This window comes from Cebidichthys violaceus, unplaced genomic scaffold (assembly GCF_023349555.1).
Source record: "Cebidichthys violaceus isolate CVI_PGR_0920_01 unplaced genomic scaffold, fCebVio1.0.p SCAF_154, whole genome shotgun sequence".
Taxonomy (NCBI): Eukaryota; Metazoa; Chordata; class Actinopteri; order Perciformes; family Stichaeidae; genus Cebidichthys; species Cebidichthys violaceus.
In genome coordinates this window covers 43,806-69,930 of record NW_027176323.1, presented here as the reverse complement: position 1 = coordinate 69,930, position 26,125 = coordinate 43,806, and the positions used below count along the sequence as shown (strand labels likewise).

At 43.4% G+C, this 26,125-nt stretch overlaps 3 protein-coding genes across 3 annotated transcripts; all 3 read left to right on the top strand.

Annotated features, from left to right (window-relative positions):
• Positions 1 to 157: 157 nt before the first annotated feature.
• Positions 158 to 6,091, top strand: LOC137872262 (flavin-containing monooxygenase 5-like). Its single transcript, XM_068710422.1, has 11 exons — positions 158 to 169; positions 1,045 to 1,183; positions 1,286 to 1,474; positions 1,568 to 1,733; positions 3,511 to 3,653; positions 3,745 to 3,944; positions 4,104 to 4,239; positions 4,332 to 4,551; positions 4,632 to 4,704; positions 4,943 to 5,195; positions 5,318 to 6,091. The coding sequence occupies exons 2-11, from the start codon at positions 1,052 to 1,054 to the stop codon at positions 5,465 to 5,467; spliced, it is 1,662 nt and encodes a 553-aa protein (XP_068566523.1). The 5' UTR covers positions 158 to 169; positions 1,045 to 1,051; the 3' UTR covers positions 5,468 to 6,091.
• A 1,423-nt stretch (positions 6,092 to 7,514) lies between these two features.
• Positions 7,515 to 16,580, top strand: LOC137872267 (flavin-containing monooxygenase 5-like). Its single transcript, XM_068710438.1, has 11 exons — positions 7,515 to 7,590; positions 10,058 to 10,198; positions 10,421 to 10,609; positions 10,701 to 10,863; positions 10,968 to 11,110; positions 11,436 to 11,635; positions 12,986 to 13,219; positions 14,744 to 14,865; positions 14,948 to 15,020; positions 15,144 to 15,213; positions 15,303 to 16,580. The coding sequence occupies exons 2-11, from the start codon at positions 10,067 to 10,069 to the stop codon at positions 15,657 to 15,659; spliced, it is 1,683 nt and encodes a 560-aa protein (XP_068566539.1). The 5' UTR covers positions 7,515 to 7,590; positions 10,058 to 10,066; the 3' UTR covers positions 15,660 to 16,580.
• Positions 16,581 to 18,030: 1,450 nt separating this feature from the next.
• On the top strand, positions 18,031 to 24,928 carry LOC137872266 (flavin-containing monooxygenase 5-like). Its single transcript, XM_068710437.1, has 9 exons — positions 18,031 to 18,453; positions 18,824 to 19,012; positions 19,249 to 19,414; positions 19,953 to 20,095; positions 20,194 to 20,390; positions 20,998 to 21,130; positions 21,281 to 21,500; positions 24,133 to 24,205; positions 24,388 to 24,928. Exons 1-9 carry the CDS (start codon positions 18,322 to 18,324, stop codon positions 24,743 to 24,745), a joined length of 1,611 nt encoding a protein of 536 aa, XP_068566538.1. The 5' UTR covers positions 18,031 to 18,321; the 3' UTR covers positions 24,746 to 24,928.
• The last annotated feature ends 1,197 nt before the right edge of the window (positions 24,929 to 26,125 follow it).

Sequence of the window (26,125 nt, the reverse complement as noted above, 5' to 3'; positions counted from 1 at the left end):
CATCCCACTGGATACAATTTCACTCGGTGCCTTTTTATAGGACGGGTTAGAATAAGATACATTTTAAAAGATTAGACCGAGTGTCTTTGGTCCCCGCCTCTATAAAATGCTGTGCTGAGGTGGCGCTCGTCATTTGATTTTCACCAGAAACCAACACGCAAGGATCAAGGTAAAGAGGACTCTTCTACTTCTAGTGTATTTTACTGCAGAATTCTGCTATTTATTTTACTGCCGTTGTTGAGTAAGTTGGTCATATTTTAGTGAGATGTGTTGTGTGGCCCATTTATGTGCTTATTATTATTATTATTATTATTATTATTATTAAACTGTAAAATGACTGAATCAAACACAAAAGGTTGTTTTCTAAGGTCAAAATATATTTAAAAAATTGTTTTGCACATTTTCCTCTGATAGAATCAAAACACTGAATCTTTGCACATACAGCTTTGGCTTTGAAAGTCCAGCACTTGGATCGATCTGCTTAAATCTGATGATAGCGAGGAGAGTAATGGTCATTTTATTTCCTAGTATATATTTCTACTCAGTATATTGTATTCATGCATAAGTCATTTTGCTCTGAACTTCACCGTGTCCCTGTTGTGCAGAAGAAGAATTCTCCCTTGCCTGTTCATAAAGATAACTAATTGTGTTGTGTTGGCATGGAACGTTGTTGTTCACTTGTTGTTCCTATCAGTCTGAGACCAAATGTCTGTAACGTCGGCCATCGGTCCCCACCTTTGCTCATTCTGTATAACGAAAGCTTGTTCACTATTTTTCGAGGTTCTTCCTCACTGAGACTGTTCTGTTGTGATGATTGAACCTTCTCTGCGCAGAGAACAAATACTTAAAAGAAAACCTGGTTTTTGGTATTATGTATTTCAGCATGAAAAGACTCACGCAAAGCGGGTATAGGAATATTTTCCACCACAGGAGTTAAAAAAATATATATCTACGTATGTATATATATATATATATATATATATATATATATATATATATATATATATATATATATATAAATATTTGTCCCTTTCCTTGGTGCAGCTCCATCATGGTGCACAGAGTGGCGGTGATCGGGGCAGGCCCCTCTGGTCTGTCCAGCATTAAGGCCTGTCTGGATGAGGGCATGCTGCCAACCTGCTTTGAAAGCAGCGATGACATGGGTGGACTGTGGAAGTTCAAGGCAAGTTGCCACTTTTTGTGTTTATGCCCCCAAGAAAGTCAAAGTCAAACGGGGTGAGAAGAAGAAATTAAGTTGCTGTCATTTTAATGCCTTTTTCTGCAGGAAGTGTCAGAGCCAGACAGGGCCAGCATCTACCGTTCCCTCACCATCAACATCTCCAAGGAGATGATGTCCTACAGTGACTTCCCCATCCCTGCAGATTACCCCAACTACATGCACCACTCCAAAATCCTGCAATACTTCAGGATGTATGCAGAACACTTTAAACTGCTGCAACACATTCGCTTCCAGGTAACAAGATGCAAAAGATGCAGAGAGGAGTATGCGATTCATCCAATATTTGTCGACAAACTAATCTGCGTTTGTTTTTTATGCATATTTCAGACCTCAGTGAAGAATATTAAACAAACACCGGACTTTTCTCGCAGCGGTCAGTGGGAAGTGGTGACAGAGAGTAGAGATGGACAGCAGGAGAGGCATGTCTTTGATGCAGTTATCTGCTGCTCTGGTCACTACACCTACCCTAACCTGCCGCTCAAAGACTTCCCAGGTAAGGACAGGTTGTACATCATTGGAGGATCATGTTTCTTGTTGTTGGCACCTTTATTTAATCGGTGGTGGCGCTCTCGCTTTCAGGAACGCTCTGTTCACATTCACACAATTATTCATCCCTGGTACAACCACAGTCTGATCTGCAGGTCACTTTCCCCACCCAGATTAATCCTGTGGGGGATCGAACCGACGACCTTCCGGTCACATAGCTAGCTTCTCTTACCTTACTAACTGTATGTCATTATGTCACGTGATCAGATAGAGACTACATCAACATACATATTACCCAACAATTATCATTGCACATATGCACTGTATATGACAAAAATACCAAAGAAAATTAATAAATATTAGTTTGATTGTATTTATAATATGTATAGTTTATGTATAATAAGCAAACATATTGTTATAGATTGCTACTGACAAATTTACCCCCAAAAATAAAAACCAAGATGGTGATGGATTTGCCTTTTTGAGGGCATTCTATATGGCAAATAGCCCCATAATTAAATTAATGTTAGTTTTAATTTCGCACAAGAGCCATTCTTCGCCCAACACATTGTTGGAAGGCCGGCTCTCTCTACAAGCACACCCACCCAATTGATCCAAGTGCAACGAGTTGGGTCTGTCAGCGTACTTCAAGAGAGGGGTGAAACATTAAGGAGGTGTAACTTGAAGTTGCAGCTGAGACTAGCTTGTTACCTAGCTAGCTAGCTAGCTGATTCAACCATGCTTTCAAACTACAAAATGAGCTGGACCAAGTTGTTACTTATCTGGCGATGTCAACATGATTTCCTACGCTATGACAAGACTGTGTGGATGAAGCATTAAGTTGTTCAAATTTACTCATTCAGGTCTTGGCTAGTTAGCTAACTAGCTCGCTAATCCTAGCATGCTTTCATGCTACAGTTACAGAACATAAAAAGCCCCACATGAACTGCTGGACTTGGTCTACTTCACATTAACATTCAGCCGGACTTTACTGTTTTAACTTGCGTCCATGATGGCCGTTACCCTTTCAATTAGCTTATGTTAATCGCTAGAGCTAATGCTCATCGCTAGCGCCATCATAGTTAGGTAACTAAGTGCTGTAAAGGGTCTGTTGTAGTAACAAAATACAGTATGAACTCTTAGTCATTATCACAGGACATTTATTCTTGTAAGAAGGAGACAAAGTTGAAACACATACAAGTCATTGTCAGAGGTCTGTCTCTGAGTCTCTGATATTTATACTTCGGATAACACACAAGTGCGTTTGCACAGAATCATTTGCATAAAGCTACGTGGCATGCCTTGAACTCGTTCTTCTCCCCTTCCGCACAAGCAAACGTCATCTTGACATTTAGTAAGATATACAATCGCCCCCTTACAGAAGGTCCCAGTGACTTCTAAACGAGGAACATCTGAGATAGCAAGTGTGAAGAGAGTTCACACAGGAGCCACAGACTTCATAGAGCCTTGTATGTTAAATACCAATATTCATTGGTTTTCAGGTGAAAAAAGTGACGTAGCATCACGTGACGTCATCAACAACAATAACTTTTGGTTTCACACGACATGCACACCGATCCCCTAATTAAAAGTCCTGTGTTTGTTTGACCCATATACCACCAGTCCCTCCCACACTTTCTTGCTCTTAATACCATGTCCGTTGTTCTTAGTGTCTACTAGGAACGCAGATGGGTTTACATTGGAATTAGTTGAAAGCCTGGTCCGTCGCATAGCAACAAAATAGAGAAACACAACAATGAAGCGATTATTCTGGTGTGTTGCAGGAATTGAGACATTTGAAGGGAAATACTCCCACAGCTGGGACTACAAGGGGCCTGAGGACATGCACGGGAAAAGAGTGGTGGTCATCGGCATCGGTAACTCAGGAAGCGACATCGCCGTGGAGGGCAGCAGAGTGGCAGAGCAGGTTGGGGATTCTTTTCTTATTGCTCTTGTGTCTTTTCTTCTTTAAGATAATTCACTCATGTTGATGTCTGACTGTTGCTCTCGTCCTGCAGGTGTATATGAGCACTCGTCGTGGTGCCTGGGTCATCCGCCAGGTTTCTGACGACGGCCTGCCCGTTGACATGAAGTACAACACGCGCTTTGTCCACATCCTCTTCCAGCTGTTGCCTATCAACGCCCTTAACTGGTTTGGCGAGAAGAAACTCAACGCCATGTATGACCACACCATGTATGCCCTCAAACCAAAACACAGGTAGGTGCTGTAGAGACCACACAAATAACTACCCTGTTGCGCAAGTGTGCAGGCAATAAACAACTTGCATAATGAAGAAAAATGTGTTGAATCTGTGGATGAACAATACTTATTTGACTATCTTGTTCTCCATTCTTCTTTCTTCTGCTGCCCCCTCAGACTCTTCAGTCAGATCCCAGTGATCAACGATGATCTGCCTTTTAAGATTCTGTCCGGGTCGGTCATCCTCAAACCAAACGTGAAGGAGATCCGTGGCTCCACCGTGGTGTTTGAGGATGGCAGCGCTGTGGAAAAAGTTAGAGAATTATGTCTTCATCAATACTGTCTTTTCTTTTTATGCCCAGCACAATTTAAGCTCATCTCTAACTCATCCTTTCCTCATTACAGGTGGATAGAATCGTGTTCGCCACAGGTTACAACTACGATTTTCCTTACATGCCGAGCAGCGCTGTGTACAAGTCTGGGCACCGTGTGGGTCTGTACAAGCACATCTTTCCTCCCAACCTGGAGCATCCCACTCTAGCTGTCGTGGGTTTCATCCATGGCCTCGGAGCCATCATGGCCCAGGCTGAAATGCAGGGTCGCTGGGTTGCACTTGTCTTCAAAGGTGAGGCGGCGTGTCCAGTTTATCAGCTGCCACTAGTCTTTCCAAGCAGTCTTTACCTCAGTCTGTCTTTTGCTCTTCAGGACATAAAAAGCTGCCTTCAAACCAGGCCATGATAAAGGCTGTTGACAAGGACACCAAGGACATGGAGAACAAGTAAAACTTCCAGTATTCCTTTGCCTGACGACTTGTTGCAAACAACATTGTCCCCATTGTCCCTTCTTCTGTTTTATATAATGGAGTGAATGGCATTGCATAGTTGTCAAATATTATGATTTCAAGGTATAGTATCGTATAGTATGAGCGATCGCTTCCACATCACAAATATGAATTCAACACATTGTTGTACTTTGAACCTGTTTAAGCAACTTGTACATTTCGGATGCATCCACAGCTACATTGTGTCGAAGCTGACGCCGCTGCAGGTGGACTTTGTTACCTACATGGATGACATAGCAGGAGAGATTGGGGTGCGGCCAAGTCTCCTTTGGCTCTTCTTCACAGACTACCCGCTGTTTACGAGGGTTCTGTGGGGACCAGTCACAGCCTACCAGTACCGCTTGAGGGGACCAGGGAAATGGAACGGAGCCCGCAGAGCAATCTTCACCCAGTTTGACCGCATGGTCCAGCCCTTAAAAACAAGAAAGGTCGGTTTCTTCGACATTCTATGAGCCTTATGTGAAATTAAATAGCTGTATAATGACCCTGTCCCTGAGGCACAACCCTGAGTCAAACCTTAACAGAAACTTTTCTCTCCCGTCTTTCCCAGCTGGAGGCAGAAGAGTCCTCCGTCGCTGGCCGCCTGGTTAAGCTGAGCCTGACCGTCGTGGCTGGAGGAGCTGCCGTCTACTACGTCCATGTGCGCAACCCGACCACCATCCCCACCCTGCTGTCCAACCTCCGTCTACAAACAGTCTGAACGTGCTGCAATGATCAGACGATGTGAATCTCGCAAATCAAATACTCTACCTACTGTTTCTAGATCCCTTTAGAAATCCTCCTGTTTGGGATGTGATTATGGGAATGCCGATATGGGTCACTGTCTGAGCTGCTGAGTAATGCTAGAGGTATTATATGTAGCTATATGTTTAGTTTCATAAATGCCTTAACGTTTCCTTATAAATGATATAGATATGAAACTTTTTTACAATTATCAAAATATGTTTTAGAGGAAATGTATAAATCCTGGTTTACATTGTGTGTCAACACAATTAAAAACAAATAATATCCCTTCTTTGCAGTATTAAAGTCATGGTTAAATATTGAAAACTCCGCAATGACTTAAAGTATAAGAGAGGATCCACCTTTTACACACATACTTTCATCAACCTGCACCCTTACAGTAGTAATAGTAGTAGTAGTGTAGCTGCACTACATTGGAACTTAAAGGGACAGTTCATCCCAGATTAAAATATAGATATTGTTTTTGTTTGAGTTGTCTTTGGTGATGTGTACCATCAAGACGTCTGCCTTCCCACGAACATAGTGGAGCTATTTTTATATATATTTTTAGCTGTAAGTCACAGTGAATGTAAAATATGTAAATGTTTTTTCCTATATGTGAATAAACATCTCACCTGCCTGTCATTGTGTGTGCAGCCCAATTGAAATATAATATAACGTTAGGCATATATGAAGTAAAAAATGCTAAACCTAGAAATAACTGTGGGAGACCTATCTTAAAGGGTAACTTCTGTATTTTTCAACCTGGACCCCTGTTTCCCCATGGTTTTGTTTTCGAACTAACAAATGAGGATAAAAACAATGGAAACTGGTCCAGTATTGAGGGAGAATGCTGCAGACGGCAGCTACTAAACAGGAAAAGCACAGGCGTTACGAGCATGCACGATACCAGGAAACCGGGTCCAGTTCTGGACTGCTTTGAATGGCCGAAATCTTGTGCGTTTTAGCCCCCACACTGTAAATAGCTTTCAATAATTTTAGGCGGCATCGGTTGTATCCCCTTTCTCCTTTAATGTTATACAGTGTAGCACCACTGCTCTCTGACCATGGACTGTATATAACAAGTGGATGTTGTTGTTGCGACGTCACCCGTTGGTTTGTGGACTGCTGCTTTGAAGCCTTGAGTTTGGCATTTTGGCCGTCGCCATCTCGGATTATGGCTATTGCCATTTTGGCTTATGGCAACCAATGAATGGAAGTGAGCGGAATAACTTAGTGGGGTCATTTTCTCATAGACTTCTATACATTCAGACTTCTTTTTGCAACCAGAGGAGTCGCCCCCTGCTGGCCAGTAGAAAGAATGCAGGTTTAAGGTACTTCAGCATTGGTTTAACTTTTCAGAACCTGCAGTTCTGACGCGTTACTTATCAGAGAACGTGGATTTATCAACATATCAGTCCGCCATTAAGTCCATCTTACATTTGAACGTGTGGTCAGTTATAGTTGACTAATGTATATAAACTTGTAGTGACTTTCATGGTCTGGGATTATTTTTTGTTTGGTTCACTTCCTGTCTTTGCGTGTTTTCCCTCCTGTTTTTGCCACACCTGTGTTTCATTAGTTCATTAGTCCCTTGTGTATTTAGTCTTAGTGCTCCCCTCTCTTTGTTTTACGAAGTCCAGCCTGTTACAAAGTTAGTTTCCCAGAGTTTTGTGTTCCTGGTTTGTTCTTTTTTTGAGAGTCGCCTGCCTGTTGTTGGACTGAATTTGTTCGAGCTATTTTTTTGCCCGGAAATCATTTAACGCCACTTGCTGCCTCCTCATCAGTGTTTTTCCTATGTTTGGATCCAAACCTGCCAGTTCTGAGTGTGATAGTGAAAAGTCAAAATATCTGCTGTGAGGAGAAGAGTTAACCTTAGACATCCACATCAAACCCTGTTAAAGAGTGAACGGCTTAAGAAAGTTCCTTTACAAAACATTTCCAGCACAGCAAACTGGGTTAAAGGTATGTCATTAAGTTAAAGCTCCTCCCTTCCCCCTGCAAGACGGTTCAACTGACTGGTTGATAAATAACTGAGTTAAATGCTGTTTGGCATTTGATCGGAGAGGCCCAGGGCTTGAAATCGGCGCACTGGAGAAGGTGAGAGCAATCTGTCAGACTTCAACAATAAAAGTAACCCATTTTAATCAACATAACAGTAAAGAGCCCTACTTTTTTGTTCCGGCAGTGTTCAGCAGTGCCAAAAATGTCTCTCTTGAATTGCGCAATACACATTCTGTAAATTGAATCTGATCAACGTCCTCAAACAAAGTGTTTTAAACTACTTAATGATATGATATGCTTGACATTGCTGTTCTTTAATAACTGTTACCTGTTCTTCTAAAGTTACAAATGCTAGAAATGTAGCTTTGCTGAACAGAAAACCCAGTTTTGCTGTGTGCTAGAGCACAAAAGTAGTCTCACACTTACATGCTGCTGCAGTGTTGTTTTGAACATTCAGTTAGTTAAAATGCTCCTTCAGTTCTACTCTTGAGTGGCGTCTTAAAGTAGTTGTCTCTTTTGAGTTTTGTTTTGCTAGCCAACAAAATCTAATTAAAATCAAGAAGTGCAGAGGCACTGTTGGAAAGACTATCATATATGATAATGTTTTATGATACTGAGATAATATTTACAGAGTTAAATATGATTGTAGTCTAGGGTGCATATGTCATAAAACTGGTGGTAATCTAGCCTCATTGGATAACGTCAATAATTCTGGTTTCAGGAAATCAATAATCGTTGCCAAACTCATAACTGCGTTATGTCTGGGCGGGTATAAAACACTGATACAAGCAGCTGATACAACACAATGTCTGGAAAAACTACCTCATGGATTTCCATGAAATCTTGTACAAACGTTTGCGTTCCCCACAGGATGAACCTTGTTTAATTTAATATAGAATGACATTCAGGCTCTGCTATTTTTGGCGTTTAGTGCTAATTAGCAAACATTAGCATTTTCACTTTTATTACTACCGTGCTGATCTTAGTATTTAGCTCAAATGTATAATTAGAATACATTTGTGGCTACATTAGAAAAATCCCCCTTGTGACCCATGAAGCATTTTACCCGTATACCACCATCATAAAAGAGACTTCTCTAAAATTGCTGACAGAACGCCTCGAACTGCAAACAAAGCCAACTATGACACTTTCTATTTTTAATTTTGATCCACAGATGGCCTCCTTGGTGTGTATGTGTGCATTGTTTTGTGTTATTTTTATTGTAAATTTGTTCCAACGTGCGTTCACTGTGCAACAAACTGGACGAATTTCAGCCTCTGGTTGGGAAAAACAGACTTTTCTTCATCCTCCGTTTTTTGCTTCATCGAGACTTGGCTCTGTGGAAAGATCTGGACTCCTCAGCTCTGCCTTCAACACTATCATCCCGTCTCTGCTGCAGGACAAGCGCTCAGCTGCCCGTTCCCGACTCCACCCGCAAGTGGATCACAGATTTCCTGTCTGGACAGGAAGCAGCATGTGAAGCTGGGGGAACACGTCTCTGACTCTCCGGCCATCAGCACCAGATCCACTCAAGGCTGCGTTGTTCCTGTACACCAACAGCTGCACCTACAGTCACCAGTCCGTCAAGCTCCTGAAGTTGGCGGATGACACTACCCTCATTGGATTCATCTTTGGTGGGGATGAGTCCGCCTACAGGTGGAAGATTGAACTTCTGGTTGCCTGCTGCGGACTGAACAACTTGGAGAACTCAACTAAAGACAGTGGAGATGGTTGTGGACTTCCGCACGAACGCAGACCCACCTGCCCCCATCTCCCTGTGTGACTCCCTGGTTGCTGTGTAGTTCCTTCCGCTTCCTGGGCTCCATCATAACCCAGGACCTCAAGTGGGACCTTAACATCAGCTCCACCACCAGGAAGGCTCAGCAGAGGATGTGCTTCCTGAGGCAGCTGAAGAAGTTCAACTTGCCAAAGACAATAATGGTGCACTTCTACACATGCAGCCATCATTGAGTCCATCCTCTGGTCCTCCATCACGGTCTGGTACGCTGCAGCTGCCGACAAGGGCAGACTGCAGCGTATCATTCGCTCTGTTGAGAGAGTGATTGGCGACAATCCCTCCACGACTTGTTCGCCTCCAGGACTCTGAGGTGGGGAAGAAAGATTGTAGCCGACCCCTTTTCACCCTGGACACAAACTGTTTGAGTCCTTTCCCTCTGGCAGGAAGCTGCCGTCCATCAGGACCAAGACCTCATGCCACAAAAACAATTTCTTCCCGTCTGCAGTTGGCCTCATTACCAAAGTCCGGGACCCTCACTGACTTGGACACTTGTATCCCCAGGACAACTGTCCCTATTTTTTTTTTTTTTTTTTTTAAATCTGTGAAAATGTAAAGTCTAAATACCAAGCAGGAATTTACCGGCACTTTTGGGATTACTCCTCATATTCAGTGGGCAGAATATCCAGGAAGTAAACCCAGAAGCTAGAAAACTTTTTTGCAATAGAAAACAAAAATATCATTGGACTGAATTGGTGCCATCTTGGAGTCCGGCATCCAGTTCTTATAACACATTTTGGTTGATTACTATTAGTCTTGTTTTCTCAGTGCTCAGCAATGGTTCGACGTGTGGCAGTTATTGGAGCAGGCAGCTCTGGGCTGACTTGTATCAAGGCGTGTGTTGACGAAGGCCTGGAGCCAGTCTGCTTTGAAAGCAGTGATGACATTGGCGGCCTGTGGAAATTTAAGGTGAGTGAGGCCACAGTTTTAAACATCACAAAATATTAGTCATGCTGCCAGTTCAGGATTTGTCTTTTGATGATGAATGGCCAACGAGCTTTCCACCACATCTAGAACAAGTCAAGCTTTGTACATATAACATAAATGCTAATGTGATTATCAACACTATTGATTTAAAACAGAAAAATCCATATCCGAGTATTTTTTTTTCTATGTCTTGTTTTCCTTCAGGAGTCGCCTGAGCCAGAGCGAGCCGGCATCTATCGCTCCTTGGTGGCAAACACCTCCAAAGAGATGACGTGCTTCAGCGATTTTCCCATGCCTGCCGACTATCCCAACTACATGCACAACTCCCAGCTGCTGCAGTACTTCAGGCTCTACGCTGACCACTTTGACCTGCTCAGATACATTCGTTTCCAGGTCTTCAAGCCACAAGCGTCTCTGTCTTTTTACAACGTATTGTGTAAAGTCAAAGTTTATTAACATGTGTGTGTGTTTGTCTGTGCGTCAGACCACAGTGAGGAGTGTTACACAGAGGTCAGATTTCTCTGAGTCCGGTCAGTGGGACATAGTGACCAAGAACGTGGATGGAGAGGAGAGACACGTGTTTGATGCCGTCATGGTGTGCACAGGCCACTACACCCAACCGGTCTTACCCCTGTCAGACTTCCAAGGTCAGTAAACTAATGGGTTTTACACAATTTACTTGACATCTGCACATTCTTGCGAGGACCTCTTGCAATTTCTTTGATCTGTTGCAACATCTGCATCTCTCCAGGCTACGAGAAGTTTTCTGGAAGGTGTCTTCACAGCTTGGAATATAGAGACGCAGATGCCCGCAGAGGAGAGAGGGTGGTGGTGGTTGGCATTGGCAATTCTGGAGGAGATATTGCAGTGGAGATCAGTCGATCTGCAAAGAAGGTAAACCCTTGGTTATACTCTCCGTAAGGACGGTCGCACAGACATTAGCTGATGAAGAATCGTGACAAGGAAACGTTTGGATCTTTTATACTCATGCGGTTTTCTCCTCGCGCCAAAAATTAAATTGTCAAAGTTCCCAATTTTCTGAGCCCATCCGCGTAGTTGGAAAATGTTGCATGGGACATGACGGGTGAAAAACCTGCTACTTGTGACCCTCTGGGATGCAGCAAGCATAAATCACACTAAACTAAGTAATACAGCTCTTATTACACCAAGAGAACATAGTACATCTATTTACATCCCTTCTTTTTACTCTCTCTGACAGACATTTCTCAGCACACGGCAGGGGTCCTGGGTGATGGGCAGGATGTCAAGTAATGGTCTTCCCTTGGACATGACCCTTGTCACAAGATTCAACAACATCCTCATGCTGCTTCTTCCCAGGTCTCTGGCCAACTGGGCAGTAGAGAGAGCACTCAACTGCAAATATGACCACAGACTATACGGCCTGAAGCCCAAACACAGGTGACACATTTTTTTTACATTTTTGCAATATGATAAGCCGTTTTTACATGCTCCAAACACAACTCAGACAATAACTAAAAGAATTGCCAAATATCAAAATCCATATAGCGCCAGGCAACCCACTCGCCACAATTTTGGCTCTACCACTGTGGTATTTTATGCAATATCCACACGCGTCACCTCACAAGAAAGCAGATAATCTACCGATTCTGGACATATAAATCAAATCCAGCTACAACAAAGCATCACCGAGATATGAGCCAACAAACACCAGCAACACAAATCGCTTTATGGTCAGCAAATTCTCCTTACCTTTTGATAGGATATACGCTTCACGATAGACGGTGCCTTGTTGATTCTGATTGGCTAACAGTGCTGCCAATCTCGTCCCTGTGGATATAGCTTAATTTTATTGGCTCTTGCGCTTCAAATGAGGTGTCAATCATTGAAATCGACCAATGGGTTGCTGAGATATAGCCCTGCGTACTCACAGGGGGCCGAAAATCGAGAAAAACTACAGTAAGCAGAGAGACGGAGGGTTCAGAGAGAATTCTGGCCTTAAAAATTAAGCCAGAACTGCGGTATTTGGATGTATTGAAACACCGTTAGTGATATACAAGTGAAATATATAGTTTGGTACATGACAAAATTCAAATGGAACAGATGGTGCCAAAATGATCATTTTGGAGACCTTGCATGAACTCTTTGTATACTAAAACCTCTCTAATTGTGTTCTGCTTCACTTTATCAAAGTCAAACTTTGCAGAGAGACTGTTCACATATTGTGCTATGATTTGGGAGATGTGTAGACCTGCAGCTGCATCATTACAAAGAAATAATAATCCTGAAAGTACTTTTTCTTTTTAGGTGAAACTGAAACTTTTTAATTTGGGCTGTGTGCCATTTTCATTTACTCTTAACCAGTGTATGTATGTATGTATGTATGTATGTATGTATGTGCGCGTGCACACACACACACACCTGAACAAAGTGTTCTGTTTATTAAAACACCAAAATTATTCAAATAGACCTTGTGGTTGCAGAGATATACTCTTTTTAGTATGGGTATGCAATTTTCGAGCAGAGGCCTAAAAAATAGGTTCCTTTTTATTAAACGCATCATGTGTTTTATTGGACACATGATTTATGGACTGTGACAAAAAAGATGTATATTTTTGTAGTCTTGGTAAGACTGCTCTCTCACTTGTAAAATGTTCTCTCACCTAAAAGAAGAGCAAAAAAAAAGTTGGTGATTCATATTAAAAACAAATTTAGGATACGAACAAAAATAAGAAAAATGTGTTTGTTTTTCGCTTCGTATTGACTCCAATGACTTCCTTTCTCTTTCAGAGTTTTGGAGCGGAGGCCTTTGATCAATGATGACCTTCCTGTTCGAATCCTTCAGGGGGCGCTAGTAATGAAACCCAATGTGCAAGGATTCACGGACTCTGGAGTTGTGTTTGAAGATGGCACTGTGGAGGAGAACATTGACGCTGTGGTCTTCTGTACAGGTTATAATGGAAACTTTCCATTCCTGCCTTCACCTCTATCTGGGGGGCCTCACAAAGTGCTGACATTGTACAAGTGAGTAAACGGTGGATGGTGTTTTGTAAATCTATTACTAATTTTAATTTTGTGAAGAAGGTAGAATTGAAACTCCATATTACACAATAAAAAACAGATTTACTGAGGATGTAAAGGTCACATACTTGAGTTAGATGAGAAGATAGAACGGTAGCAATCATCTCATCCAACTCTGACATCTCAAAGTGGATGGCGACACACCACCTCAAGCTCAACCTGGACAAAACCGAGCTACTGTTCCTCCCGGGGAAGGGTTGCCCGCACCGGGACCTGTCCATCACCATTGATGATACCGTGGTGACGCCGACTCGGACCGCGAGGAACCTGGGTGTGACCCTGGATGACCAACTGTCATTCTCAGTAAACATTGCATCGGTTACACGCTCCTGCAGATTCCTGCTCTACAACATCAGGAGGATTCGTCCCTTCCTGACTGACGAGACGGCGCAGGTTCTCATCCAGGCTCTTGTCATCTCCCGCCTGGACTACTGCAACTCACTACTCCCCGGAGCCCCGGCGTCGGCCATCAGACCTCTGGAGCTTGTCCAGAAAGCCGCAGCTCGCCTGGTGTTCAATCGCCCCAAGTTCTCCCTCACAACTTCCTTTCTCCGTTCTCCACACTGGCTACCTGTAAGAGCTCGTCCAGTTTAAGACTCTGGTGCTAGAATACAGGGCAGTAAAAGGAACAGCTCCTTCCTATCTCCAGGCCACGGTCAAGCCTTACACCCCCGCCCGACCACTTCTCTCTGCTGCCTCGGGGCGATCGGTCGCCCCGTCGCTCAGAGGTCCCGGCGGCCGATCGACCCGGTCACGGCTGTTTTCTGTCCTGGCCCCACAGTGGTGGAATGAACTCCCCACTGACGTCAGGACAGCGGAGTCGCTGCCCATCTTTCATCAGGCTGAAAACCCACCTCTTCAGGAAGTGCTACCCTGAGCCTTCCACTCAGCACTTATTGTTTTCATACTAGTTTGTTGCACTTATTGTATTCATATTACTTATAGCACTAACTGTTTTTCTTGTTTCTGTACTTTGGCTCTGAGTTATGCTCTGCTTCATGCTCTCAGATGCTTGTGTAAGCAAGCAGATGCACTTATGACTTCTGGTGACTAGTAGTTCTTTTGAATACCTATGTTGAATACGCTTATTGTAAGTCACTTTGGATAATAGTGACTGTAATGTAACTCTATTAGGAACCATTTCCTCAAAACTATTCTTTCAATATTTTTTTAAAATGCCTTTTTGAATACACTTTAACAAATATACATATAAATTCAGTATTTTGATTAATATAAAATTGCATTACATTTTTTTTTTTTTTTTTTTAAATGAAGCCAAAATGAAACCGAACCCAATAATAACTAATTGAACTAATAAGTCCGACTTATTATTACAAGCTCCGTAGAATGGAGCTTGTAAGCATTTTGCCTATTCTGAGCGGCGCATCGTGTCTTTTCAGGTCTTATGTTATGCATTGGAATGTGATTGGAATGTGAAGGATCAACAAAGGCTTTCTTAAATTTCAGGACCCTGTTTCCTCCTTCTCTATCACAACCCACACTGGCCGTCTTGGGTCTTTTCCAGACAACAGGACCAATCATTCCCATAGTAGAAATGCAGGCGCGCTGGGCTGTAAAGGTCTTTGCCGGTAAACTGCTTTAAATTTACACACATTTTCAGTGCCAAGAAGCAACGTGTGTCAATTTGTTGCTTTTTTTTTATCTGTAAAGGTTTGAGCCATCTGCCACCTAAGGAGAGGATGCTGGAGGTCATTGAGTGTGAGAGGAAGAGAAACATGAAACGGTAGACATCATCGTCACACTGAAGTCCTTTCCATGCTGCCATCATTCAGGCTGGTTTTTGTAGAAAGCTGAATTTTTATTTAACTATGTTTGACTTTTGAAAGACTCTGCATGTTTTCCTCAGCTATCCTTGCCCACGAAAGGCGGCTCTCCTGGTAGACTACATCCCTTACCTGGAGTTCATGGCTGCGGAGGTCAGTTCAGTTCATCTCTATATAAAATTGTGTGACCATTTGGACTGTATTTGTGAGACACAATCTTCATGACAGACTTCTAATCGCAGGTCGGGGTGCGACCTAACTTCCCGAGACTACTACTGAGAGATCCCGTGCTCTGGATCAGGGTCTTCTTTGGACCCTGCACGCCTTATCAGTATCGTCTCACGGGGCCCGGACAGTGGGCCGGAGCCCGCCAGGCCATCCTCACTCAGTGGGAGCGGGTGGCTCAGCCGTTCAGTACCAGGGCGGTACCGGAACCGGAGAGCCGACCTTCTGTGCTCTTTTCACCCTGGCTGCTCATGTTTGCAGGAACTGTTACCATTGCTGTCGTTCTGTTGAAAAATGACATTCCTCCAGTGCTGCAGGGTGCAGCTCAGGTTCTGGACAAGGGCAAGATTTTCCTGAGTTTCTTCACTGGTTAACCACAAGAACATGATGAAATCTAGGTCCAGTTTGTGACATAGGATCCAAAATCATGTATGTTGCAATGTGATGAAAAAAGTAAGAACAGACCCTGAGAGATCAACACGTTCTCACTCCCAACTCTGTCAAATACAGACGCTTGGTTTGAAACGATGACGCTCTACGTACCTCTCTAGCGTTAGTTTTTGGACGTGGCAGGGACGGCGTGGCACGTCCAAAACTGTCTTTTCAAAATGAACTTCTGTCTTCACAGGAAGTTAGGTTCAGAAAATAAAACCACTTAGTGAGGTTTAGCAGATGGTTGATGTTAACGACCCACATGACTGAGTTTTTTTTTAGGACACGAAGAGCGGTCTCCTGGGTGAAAGTCCTGCGTTTGTTATACCCATCTACCAGCCCTCCCTCTTGCCCTCAACCCGCTGGGTGGGTTTAAATTGGAGTTAGTTGAAATCTCGGCGCGTCGGTATCAGACGGTGCGGGGCACTGACCAAGCGTCTGTATTTGAAGAGTTGGGAGTGACGCCTGGTTTAAAAGATCCACTTTTAATATCGAGAGAGGACATTTGAGAGTATTTGAGAAGTCATGTATTGTAATAAAATCTTTCTATTTTGTGTTTGGCATGCAAAGAAATGTAGCCTCCTGCTTTTTACTGTGGCATGTATGTAATAACATGGGGTTTTGAAATTGTGAATTACACTTTGCTTTAAATCAAAGAACGCTTGTGGTGATTGGTGGAGCAAAACCATACGAATTGTAATTTCAAGGATTGATTGCAGGTGTTGTTTGACTGGGGAAGTTTCAATACTACTGGGTCCTGGATTGTTTCAGTGAATACCTAAAGGTACCGATAACCAGCACTAACCATGTAGAAAATCCTAAACGGAGGCCGACTGATTGAAGAAATAAAAAGTCCAACGTGACGCAACTCTCATCTCTTTGGCCAAATCCTCGCTGGCGTGACTCTCAAGAGGGCGTGTCTGAAGAACTTTTCATCTCCCACTCAGCGGGGAGGTAGTGTGCCGTTACTGTCAGGTAGCTTTGGGTAGCCCTTGACGTCCAACCTTCTGTTGAAAAAGCAGCAGACGGAGCTTCGGACATTTGATTCTCTATTTGGGCTTTTGTTTTCTTGTGCCGAAACAGGAATTATGGTCTGGCTGAAATAGTAGCTTGTAAAGGAGTATGATAACAGGGCGTCAAAAGGCCAGCTGAGGTGGTTCAGGCATCTGATCGGGATCCTCCTGGACGCCTCCCTTTTAGAGGTTTTGTGTGCATGTCCAGCTGGACAAACACCTTGAAGAATTTTGCAAACATTGTGCAAAAATTATGAAACTCCACTGCCGATCAACTTCTGTTTTTGGTTTTTTTATCAAACGGCTTCTGCTTTCTGCAGCAAGAGGGAGGAGGAAGCTAGACCCTGTGAGCTCAGCATGAGGCATTCTGTAGTTTGGGCAACTGACACCTACAAAATGGAAATTCCTAAATGTATTAATGTGGTTTTCATTGACCTTTAGTCTGCTCAGCTCTTATAGCCACCAGCCAAAGAGCCAAAGAGAAGCTATAGTTCAAAGTATTGTTTTCTCTTGTTTTATTCATTCAGTATTGATGCATCTCAGTTTCGTTCTGCTCAATGAGTTACTATTGGTTTCTTACCTATTACTGACATAGGAGTCATTTTGAATCTGTCATAGTTTTACTTTTCATTCCTTTATTTTCATTATTACTGAGTTTTTGTTATTATGAATGTCTCTATATACTCTTGAGGTCACGATTGCTTAAGATGATTAAATTAGGTAACCTTGGATTTGTCTAAAGGCGGTAACTGTTAGAAATACCGGGTACTGATGTGTCACCCAGGAAGGCCGGACAGAAGCTTAAGAAACAAGTGTTGGCATTGAGAAGCGTGACAAAATTTGAAGAGTACGTGAACAGTTTTCATCCAATGATTTGATGATGTTTAGTTATCTGCCATATATGGACCAGGATGTTAAAGGTGCTGAAAGAATAAAGAGGTCGGTTGATGTCGGTTCAGTCCTCAGTTTAAGGTTGGAACTTGAGGTCTCTGAGACGTAGAATTAGCTTTTGACATTTTAGTCTTTTCTTTTTTCTTTTATTGACTCTCTTTGCATTTTATTTTTGTAACCCATAATCGTCTTTATAATTTTAGTTAATTCATTATTTGAATTCTTTATTTTTTGGGGGGGTTTTTTCTATTTTGTACACTCCAACCAAAGTCAAGACTTTCTCATCTCTAGTCTCCTAAAGGTAAGAGAGCTCTTCCCCTGAGAGAGGCTGACAGTAATGAACTTACCTACAAGCTTTGGTTAAAAAGGTGTTGTTCAGTCTCATGTCATTTACTAACTTGGTGAGACTCGCGACATCAATGATGTTCCAGGAATTAATACAATGTTATGCAGGAAGTGCTGGTGTGTTTTTACGCCGACATGTGTGTAAAACGTGTTCTGGGAAAAAAAGGTCGATTCCACTTTGCCTTCAAGCCATGATTGACATGCAAATGATTGATTCAAACCCAATATACCCGGCGTGAAAGAGTCACACAGTCCACATGAAACGAAGCATCAAACCACATTGCAAAACCAGTTTTCTTTTGTCTCCGGTTCCACCCTCTATATCAGATCAGCTGTCCCGTCGTTCCTCTCCAGCATGGTTCAGAAGGTGGCAGTGATCGGCGCTGGGATTTCTGGTCTGACCAGCATCAAGGCCTGTTTGGACGAAGGTCTGGAGCCCACCTGCTTTGAGAGCAGCCATGACATTGGAGGTCTGTGGAGATTTAAGGTGAATATGAGCTGTACTGTGCATTTAAGAGAATGTGACTGAACATTTTCTACCTGTTTATATCACATTTGTTGCTGTCTGCAAATGCCAAGCACAGTCATGGGATCATTTTGACTTTTTTTTTGATAACTTAAAATCCTGTGAGATTTGCCCTCAGGTGCACACTAACTGTGATGTGTCACATTAATGTGCAGCTTATCGGCTTGTGCTCTAAACAATGAGCGCATTTTGAGGTCCATCAGCTTTAATCAGAGTTGCATTCAGAGGCTCCAAAGTCGTGACAGCAACTTGATGAGTTATTAATAATGCGCACGGCTCAGTAAGAAAGTAATTGTCCTCTTCATCCGTCCATTTTCACCTCCGTCTGCAGGACAATCTAGAGCCCGGACGGGCCAGCCTCTATTCCTCTGTGATCATCAACAGCTCCAAAGAGAGGATGGCCTTCAGCGACTTCCCTCCTCCAGCGGAGCTTCCGAACAACATGCACCCCTCCGAGTTGCTGCAATACCTGCGTCTCTACGCGCAGGCCTTCGAACTGTCGCCGCACATACGTGTCCAGGTCAGTGTGTTCCGGTTCAGGGGCTGCATCAGACTGAGGGGGGGGGGTCAGTCTGTGGGCCTGAAGTTTATGTTGCTTCAGTGAAGTGAAGCTTCATTTAATGTAGAGTAAATGGTCGCTTTTAGCTGACTACACTATCCAAGTAGCTTGCCCCAACACTGTATTTATATTCTGCGTATGTGCCTGCTTGTGTGTGTGTGTGTGTGTGTGTGTGTGTGTGTGTGTGTGTGTTTCAGACGTCCGTGGTCAGTGTGAGGCAGACCACCGATTTTGCGGCGACAGGCCGGTGGGAGGTGGAGACAGAGAGGAGAGACGGTCGGAGGGAGGCTGCTGTTTTTGATGCAGTGATGGTTTGTAGCGGACACTTCAGCCAACCTCACCTGCCTCTCACAGACTTCCCAGGTACCAGCAGTATTTTACTTTTATTAATTGGTTGTGAAAAAGATTCAATTGAATGCCGATGCCTCTATATGACATAATAAAGCGTGAAGAAGCAGAACTAAGCCGGGCAGACTGTCAGACCCTGCTACAGTGAAATGAAAGTATTTTTTTTTTTTTTTAAAAGGAGTCTGGCAGCTGCAGATCTTTATGACACAAAGCGGTGATACTCAATAAAACTGGCCGCCAAAATCGACCCAAAATGAAATTTCTTGGTAGCAACTTTTTTTTTAAAAAGTAGCCGAAATGAATCAACGCAGACAATAACCGTTGTTTCCATTTATCTTTCTCTAAAAACGTCCTTTATTTCAACTGCTTTGCGACGCGGCTACTTCCCCACAAGTCATCATCTCAACTGCAACCACACACACACACACACACACACAACGCGTAGCAACATTTGCGAGCGTCTCAGCGTCGCATCCGATAGATCAGGGATCATGCATTCAGTAAGCCGTGGAGCGACTGACTCATTCATTTATTCTTTGATTCCCCGTTTCAGGTGTTGAGAGCTTTGAAGGCAAATACTTCCACAGCTGGGAATACCGCAACGCTGAGGGTCTGCAGGGGAAAAGAGTGGTGGTCATCGGGATTGGGAGCGCCGGGGGTGATATCGCCGCGGATATCAGTAGAGTTGCTGAGAAGGTACGATACTGAGCTACATTTTGTCCATCGCTGAATGCACGTTAATGCAGATCGTTTACCGTTGATATTCACCCTCTCTGTGCTGATCTGATATGCAGGTGTTCCTCTGTATCAGGAGCGGAGCGTGGGTGGTGAGCCGCGTGGGCCAGGGGGGGCTCCCTATGGACATGATAGGGAGGTCCAGGATAGACAGGATGCTGCAGCAGCTCTTCCCCTCGTGGAGAGCGGGGATTTTGGAAAAGAACGTGAACGAAGTATTTGATCATGGACTCTATGGCCTGAAACCAAAGCACAGGTAACAAAATCAAATTTGAGTCCGAAATGCAACGGTCCAGATAGAAGGAATGGACAGTTGAGGAGGAGATTGAGCAACAATTCATATTTTCGGTTGTTTAGTCACCTGCGATGGGATCACGTCGTACGGATGTGTAAAGAAAACAGGAAACAGCTTTGGAGGCGGGGTCCCGTTCATTAAAGTCGCTCAGTGGTGCACAACGGCAAAACGTTGTGTTCTTATTTATTATGCCTGAGTGGTAATGACTCAACTTTTCGGACCTAATGACTGAGATAAGGGCTATTCAAGTGTTCGTGTCTGGACCGTGATCTACCTCAAATGACTAAATATCAGCTGATTTACAGACGTCTCTTTCCCTGTGTAAGTCTATGCGATGCATTTGGGCCCAACGGCGCACCATCCACCGCTTGGCAGCCATGTTTAATGTGCTTTAAAGGCCCTTCCCCACTTCCTTGCCCTTTACTCCCGGTAAATTCATAACCGGGGGAAATATTTCAGTATGTGTTCTTGTCTTATCACAGCCAGTTTGGATGTTAACATTTAAAAAAAAAAAAAAAAACAACCTGAAAGCCCGCTTCACAAATATGACTAATATTACTGTTGGCAGGATTTTTGAGCAGACCGTGGTGAATGACTACCTGCCGTCTCGGATCATCTCGGGTCGGGTTCAGGTGAAACTGAACGTGACGGAGTTCTGTGGTTCCGGTGTGGTCTTAGCGGATGGGAGCACCATAGACAAGGTGTGTAGAACGGTGTTATCAGTACAGTAACATTGATATAGCCCTATGGCCTGGACTATGATACAAGAGCACAATGTGTGTGTGTGTGTGTGTGTGTGTGTGTGTGTGTGTGTGTGTGTGTGTGTGTGTGTGTGTGTGTGTGTCACACAGGTGGACGTAGTGGTGTTTGCCACGGGGTACAAATACAGCGTTCCCTTCCTGCCCTCAGCTCAGCAGGTTACATGTGGCGACAGGCTGCGTCTCTACAAGCACGTGTTCCCCCCCGCGATGACCAAGCCCACCATGGCGGTGGTGGGCTTCGTCCACAGCGTCGGACCCATCACCCCGCTGGCTGAGATGCAGGCCCGCTGGGCCACAAGAGTGTTTAGAGGTAAACCCCCCCCCGAATCTCAGTTTACTCAACCATCTTTTTCATACAGAGCTGTGATGACAAGCATGGACTCTTAGTGCTCCATCAATGTGTCCGCACGGAACAAGCCTCGAAATAAGCCAAATGTGATGATGATGATGATTTAAAACTCTTTAAAAACTTTAAAAGTAAGATGATTTGATCTTAAAACGAATCTATTTAAATCTGCGTTTAACCTGTGAAGCTAGTCATGCATGTTTTTGTGTTGTTCCTTACTGTTACGTCATCTCTTCTGTTCATATTGTAATTGCTTTTTATTTCTTCAGTTTTTACCACCTAAAGTGCTATACAAATAAAACGTTTTATTATTAGGGCCCGAGCCACTGACAACGTCGGGCCAGCGAAGGCCCTATTGAAATTGTATGGGGTATTATTATGATTTTTATTTTTACACTTTGGGAGCATTTTTGGGATACTTGCCATGCATGAAAACTCACCAAATTTTGCAGACTTGTCAGGTCTGGCGAAAATAGCCATCTGACATAGGTTGCATATTTCACTGTAAAAAAATGGCTCTCTATCGCCCCCTACAAGTCGGACCGGCGACGCTCCTCGGCCAGTATGTCCGATTTACTTGAAATTCAACTCAAATGTCTAGATCCGTTAGATCTACAAAAAAGCCTCTCAGACCCCTAAGCTCCGCCTGCCAAAATTTTCCGCCATTTTGAATTTTGTGAAAAACACATTTTTGAGATCTCCTCCTACACGCTTTGTCCGATTGCTACCAAATTTTCTGTGAATCATTATTGGATCTAGATCACAAAATCTTATCAAAAGCTTGTTGATATCTTACAGCGTTTAGAAGATACGGACCAATGAACTTCTTGGGGCGTGGCTTGTTTTTCAATACACATAACTTCACAACCGTGTATCCTAAAATCACCAAATTTGCAGTATTTGTGCACATTGCATGGTGGAACATCCCGTGCAATTTTCAGTCCATTCAACCAATAGGGGGCGCTACAGTAATTCACTCAATTTCAGTTTTTTGGTGATTTTTTGCGTTTTCAGCCTTTGTATTTGAACAAACTCCTCCTAGAGAATTCATGCGATCGACTTCAAATGTAGTCAGGATGCTCTTCAGACCTTTGTGATGAAAAGTTATCAAAAGCTAGAGTTTTCATCAAAGAACTTTGACGTGGCGGGGCGGCCATTTTGCCTCATTGGCCGGGAAGAAAGAACTTGTTATAACTCCAAGGTACATTATTCAATCTGCACGAAATGTCTTATGCATGATGCTACTTCAGCCCTTAGCACATTTCAATTAAAAAATGTTCAATAACTCATAGCGCCACCTACTGGCAGAAGGAAATGTCATATTTTATACTTTTATTTACTCCTCCTAGCCAGTTCATCAGATCAGTCTGAAATTTGGTAAAGATAGCCTCAATATATTGATGATGCATCATCATGAATATTGAGAGTTTTCGTTGAAAGCTGTTGCCATGGCAATGCATCATTCGCCATGAAAACGTAGGCTGATGGATCAGTGACTTGCGATGCTCAAAAACTCATGAAACTTTGTACATGTGTCATAGGTAATGGGAAGACATATTTTATATGGGTGTTTGGCTTGGCCGTTTTAAATTGCCTCCATAGCGCCCCCTACAATAATTCAAAAGAGCAGCCCCAGCGCTACGTTTGAGGTACCTGTATGAAACTTGGTAGGAACATGTATCTCAGAGAGACTTACAAATAAGTCTCTTGGGACCATGCTCTCAACCGTACCGGAAGTCGGCCATTTTGATTTTTGTGTCATTTTTCAATGGATTTAGGCTCATTTCTAGTCGCTATACTTTAACAAACTCCTCCTCGACACTTTGTCGGATCCACTTCAAATTTGGTCAGTACAGCCTCAAGACCTTTGTGATTAAAAGTTATCAAAAGCTTTACGTTTGACGGAATGGCTTAGCCGTAGCGGGCGGCTACTTTACGTGACTCCCCATGAAAAAAGCTGATGTAACTCAGCCGGACTTGTTCCAAACGCTCCTAAACTTCCCATGCTTGATAACACTCATGGCCTGAGGATGTCTACAAGCTAATTTTCACGAATACTCACAGCGCCACCTGCTGGCCAAAGTAATTTTGCGTTTTTTGACAACTGGCATCCGATTTACATGACTTTTACACAATGTTGTCTACAGTTGTTATAGAGCAACATAAAACATGTTTTTGCATGCTCTGTAGCACCACACAGCGGATACAGGATGCTGTGGACTATTTGCATAGCATCATTTCCTGCGTCACGCGGTCCAAGCAGAAAAAAAATCATCGGACTCCTAAGCGCGTTGTCCGACTGTCGCAGACAATCTCGGCTGCATACGTTGGAGTCCCGCCGGCACCCCCGACGTGCGGGAGGAGGCGAGGGCCCGTTCATCGCTGCTCGCAGCTTTAATTATTATTATTATTTATGGTGATGAGTGAAAGAGGCGCTCCCAGAGTGTGAGAGAGAAATGCTGCAGGGGATTTAAAATGCCTAAATTTAAAAAAAAAAAAAGAAAAAAAAAAAAATGAAGAGAAACACAAGACACATTGTTGTATGTATTTCCCTTTTATTCATGCAATCAAATTCACCCCAAAATTTTCTCTATAGGTTTATCAAATTTACCCTCTGAGGAAACAATGATGGAGGAAATTAAGAAGGACACAGCAGCTATGCAACAGAGGTAAGACATGAAGCATTTATGATATGTAATATATTATACATACTCTTTTTTTTTTTTTTTTTGGAGCCAATATTTATATCGAACAAAGTTATGCATTGGCTTTTGACCATGACGGCGACTTTTAGTTTGACCCTTTAAAATCGCATCTTTTTACAACTCATCCGTTTGTCTCTCTTCATTAGATACGCCTGCTCTGAACGCAACCCCATCGAGGTGGACTTCATCCCTTACCTGGACTCTCTGGCAGAGCGGGTGGGGGTTCGACCAAATATACCGTGGCTCCTGCTGACGGACCCCAGACTGGCTCTGCAGGTTCTGCTGGGTCCCTGCACGTCATACCAGTACCGTCTGACTGGACCCTCCCGGTGGGCCGGAGCCCGTCGGGCCATCCTCACTCAGTGGGAGCGGGTGCGTCGGCCTTTCAGGACCCGAGTGGTACCGGAACCGGAGACCGGACCCTCTTTTAGACGCAGCATCATAGAGAGCGTGTCAGGTGCAGCGCTGCTGTGCTGCTGTGCTGCCGTCCTACTGCTGCTATAATAAACAACTTCTATCCTCGTATTCTGTAAACCTGCTTTATAAAGGCATAACAGACGTGTTATATAACCTTTGTGAGGAAAATGTTTTAGTGTTCAACCAACATAATTGGACTATATTTAATTCTTGAATAAAGCCTGTGATATTTAACATTCTCCTCTGGTGTGGTGTGTGCCAGTTACAAGTTACAACAATGATCTTTTTCTTCTATTTAAGTCCTTCTTATTACAGATTATCCCGCTATGGGTTGTATTTGTTTGCACAAAACATGGTAATAAAGTTTGCATTTGTTCGTAGTCGGTTTGTTGCAATGATGCTGACCGACACTGCTTTAGAGCTGCAAGTGCTGCATTCTTCTTCCATTAAGGACAATATATATAAATTGTATAATCTTCTCATTGTAAACACACCTTTTGAGTCTTAAGTCCGGTCTAAGCTGTTATACATTAAATGCTGTCCATTGCCACATGTTTGCAGTACCGTTATCCAAAATCTATCATGTTGCACTTTGTCTTCTGTTTTAGCCAGTTTTCGCATCATCTCTGTACTTATTAACCGGGGACCACCCGTCACCTTCAATCACTCTGGTGACACCGCAACCCCCCCCACCCCCTGTGCCAGACCGACCGCTTCAAGCCACTTCTGTATCCATAAGATCCAGACATTACATCACAGTTAGGCCGATAATTCCTCCCAAAGGAAGGAAAGTTTGCGCTACGTCCACATTTGTGTCATTCGTTTGTTTTTCCGACGACACGGCCGATCAATCATCAACCTGCTCCGTGTGTACGTTAAAACCTCGCCGATGGAGAGTTTCAGTCCGTCGTCCCTCTCTCCCTGTGAACAAGAGGTAAGGCTGAGTCACGTCGGTTGTGTGTGAAACAAGCACGGCTGCGTTGAGGGTGATGTTCTGGGAAATTACGGCTAAAATTGTAAATTATTGCGGCTATGCTGTGGGTTTTGGGGGGAGTGAAGGGTGTGTTCCGTGCTGGTGAGGGAGAGGTGGAGTATAAGTGTCAAGCTTCAGATTCACTCCTCTGATCGTTTGTGTGTTTGATCTGAGGAAGGTCTCCTGTTTAGTGTCTATAGTTGTTTAACACAACTAAATGCTGTCGTACGTTGTTTTTTTTCTTATGCTAAAAATTTGCAAAGTAGCAAACACATAAAAGAACACTTTCAATAAGGAAAAGGTTGTAAAGCCATGATGAGAACAATCCAATCAAACTATTTTACCATACATAATTAAATTCAATTAAATCAAACTGACTTAATCTGTGTTTTCCTTGTATCCACATGTGCTTTACATGTCATCTTACTTCTGTCGCAACCCGGTTACTAAGACCGAGACAAAGTGGGAGATGATTTTCAAAAGTTAAATAAAGT

Coding starts and splice junctions, on each gene's coding strand:
- LOC137872267 (XM_068710438.1), top strand. CDS start 10,067: ATGGTTCGACGTGTGGCAGTTATTGGAGCAGGCAGCTCTGGGCTGACT. Junction 11,636..12,985: donor GGCCTGAAGCCCAAACACAG/GTGACACATTTT, acceptor TTTCTCTTTCAG/AGTTTTGGAGCGGAGGCCTT. Junction 14,866..14,947: donor GGCTGTAAAGGTCTTTGCCG/GTAAACTGCTTT, acceptor TTATCTGTAAAG/GTTTGAGCCATCTGCCACCT.
- LOC137872266 (XM_068710437.1), top strand. CDS start 18,322: ATGGTTCAGAAGGTGGCAGTGATCGGCGCTGGGATTTCTGGTCTGACC. Junction 18,454..18,823: donor GAGGTCTGTGGAGATTTAAG/GTGAATATGAGC, acceptor CTCCGTCTGCAG/GACAATCTAGAGCCCGGACG. Junction 19,013..19,248: donor CGCCGCACATACGTGTCCAG/GTCAGTGTGTTC, acceptor TGTGTGTTTCAG/ACGTCCGTGGTCAGTGTGAG.
- LOC137872262 (XM_068710422.1), top strand. CDS start 1,052: ATGGTGCACAGAGTGGCGGTGATCGGGGCAGGCCCCTCTGGTCTGTCC. Junction 3,945..4,103: donor GCCCTCAAACCAAAACACAG/GTAGGTGCTGTA, acceptor CTGCCCCCTCAG/ACTCTTCAGTCAGATCCCAG. Junction 4,240..4,331: donor ATGGCAGCGCTGTGGAAAAA/GTTAGAGAATTA, acceptor TCCTCATTACAG/GTGGATAGAATCGTGTTCGC.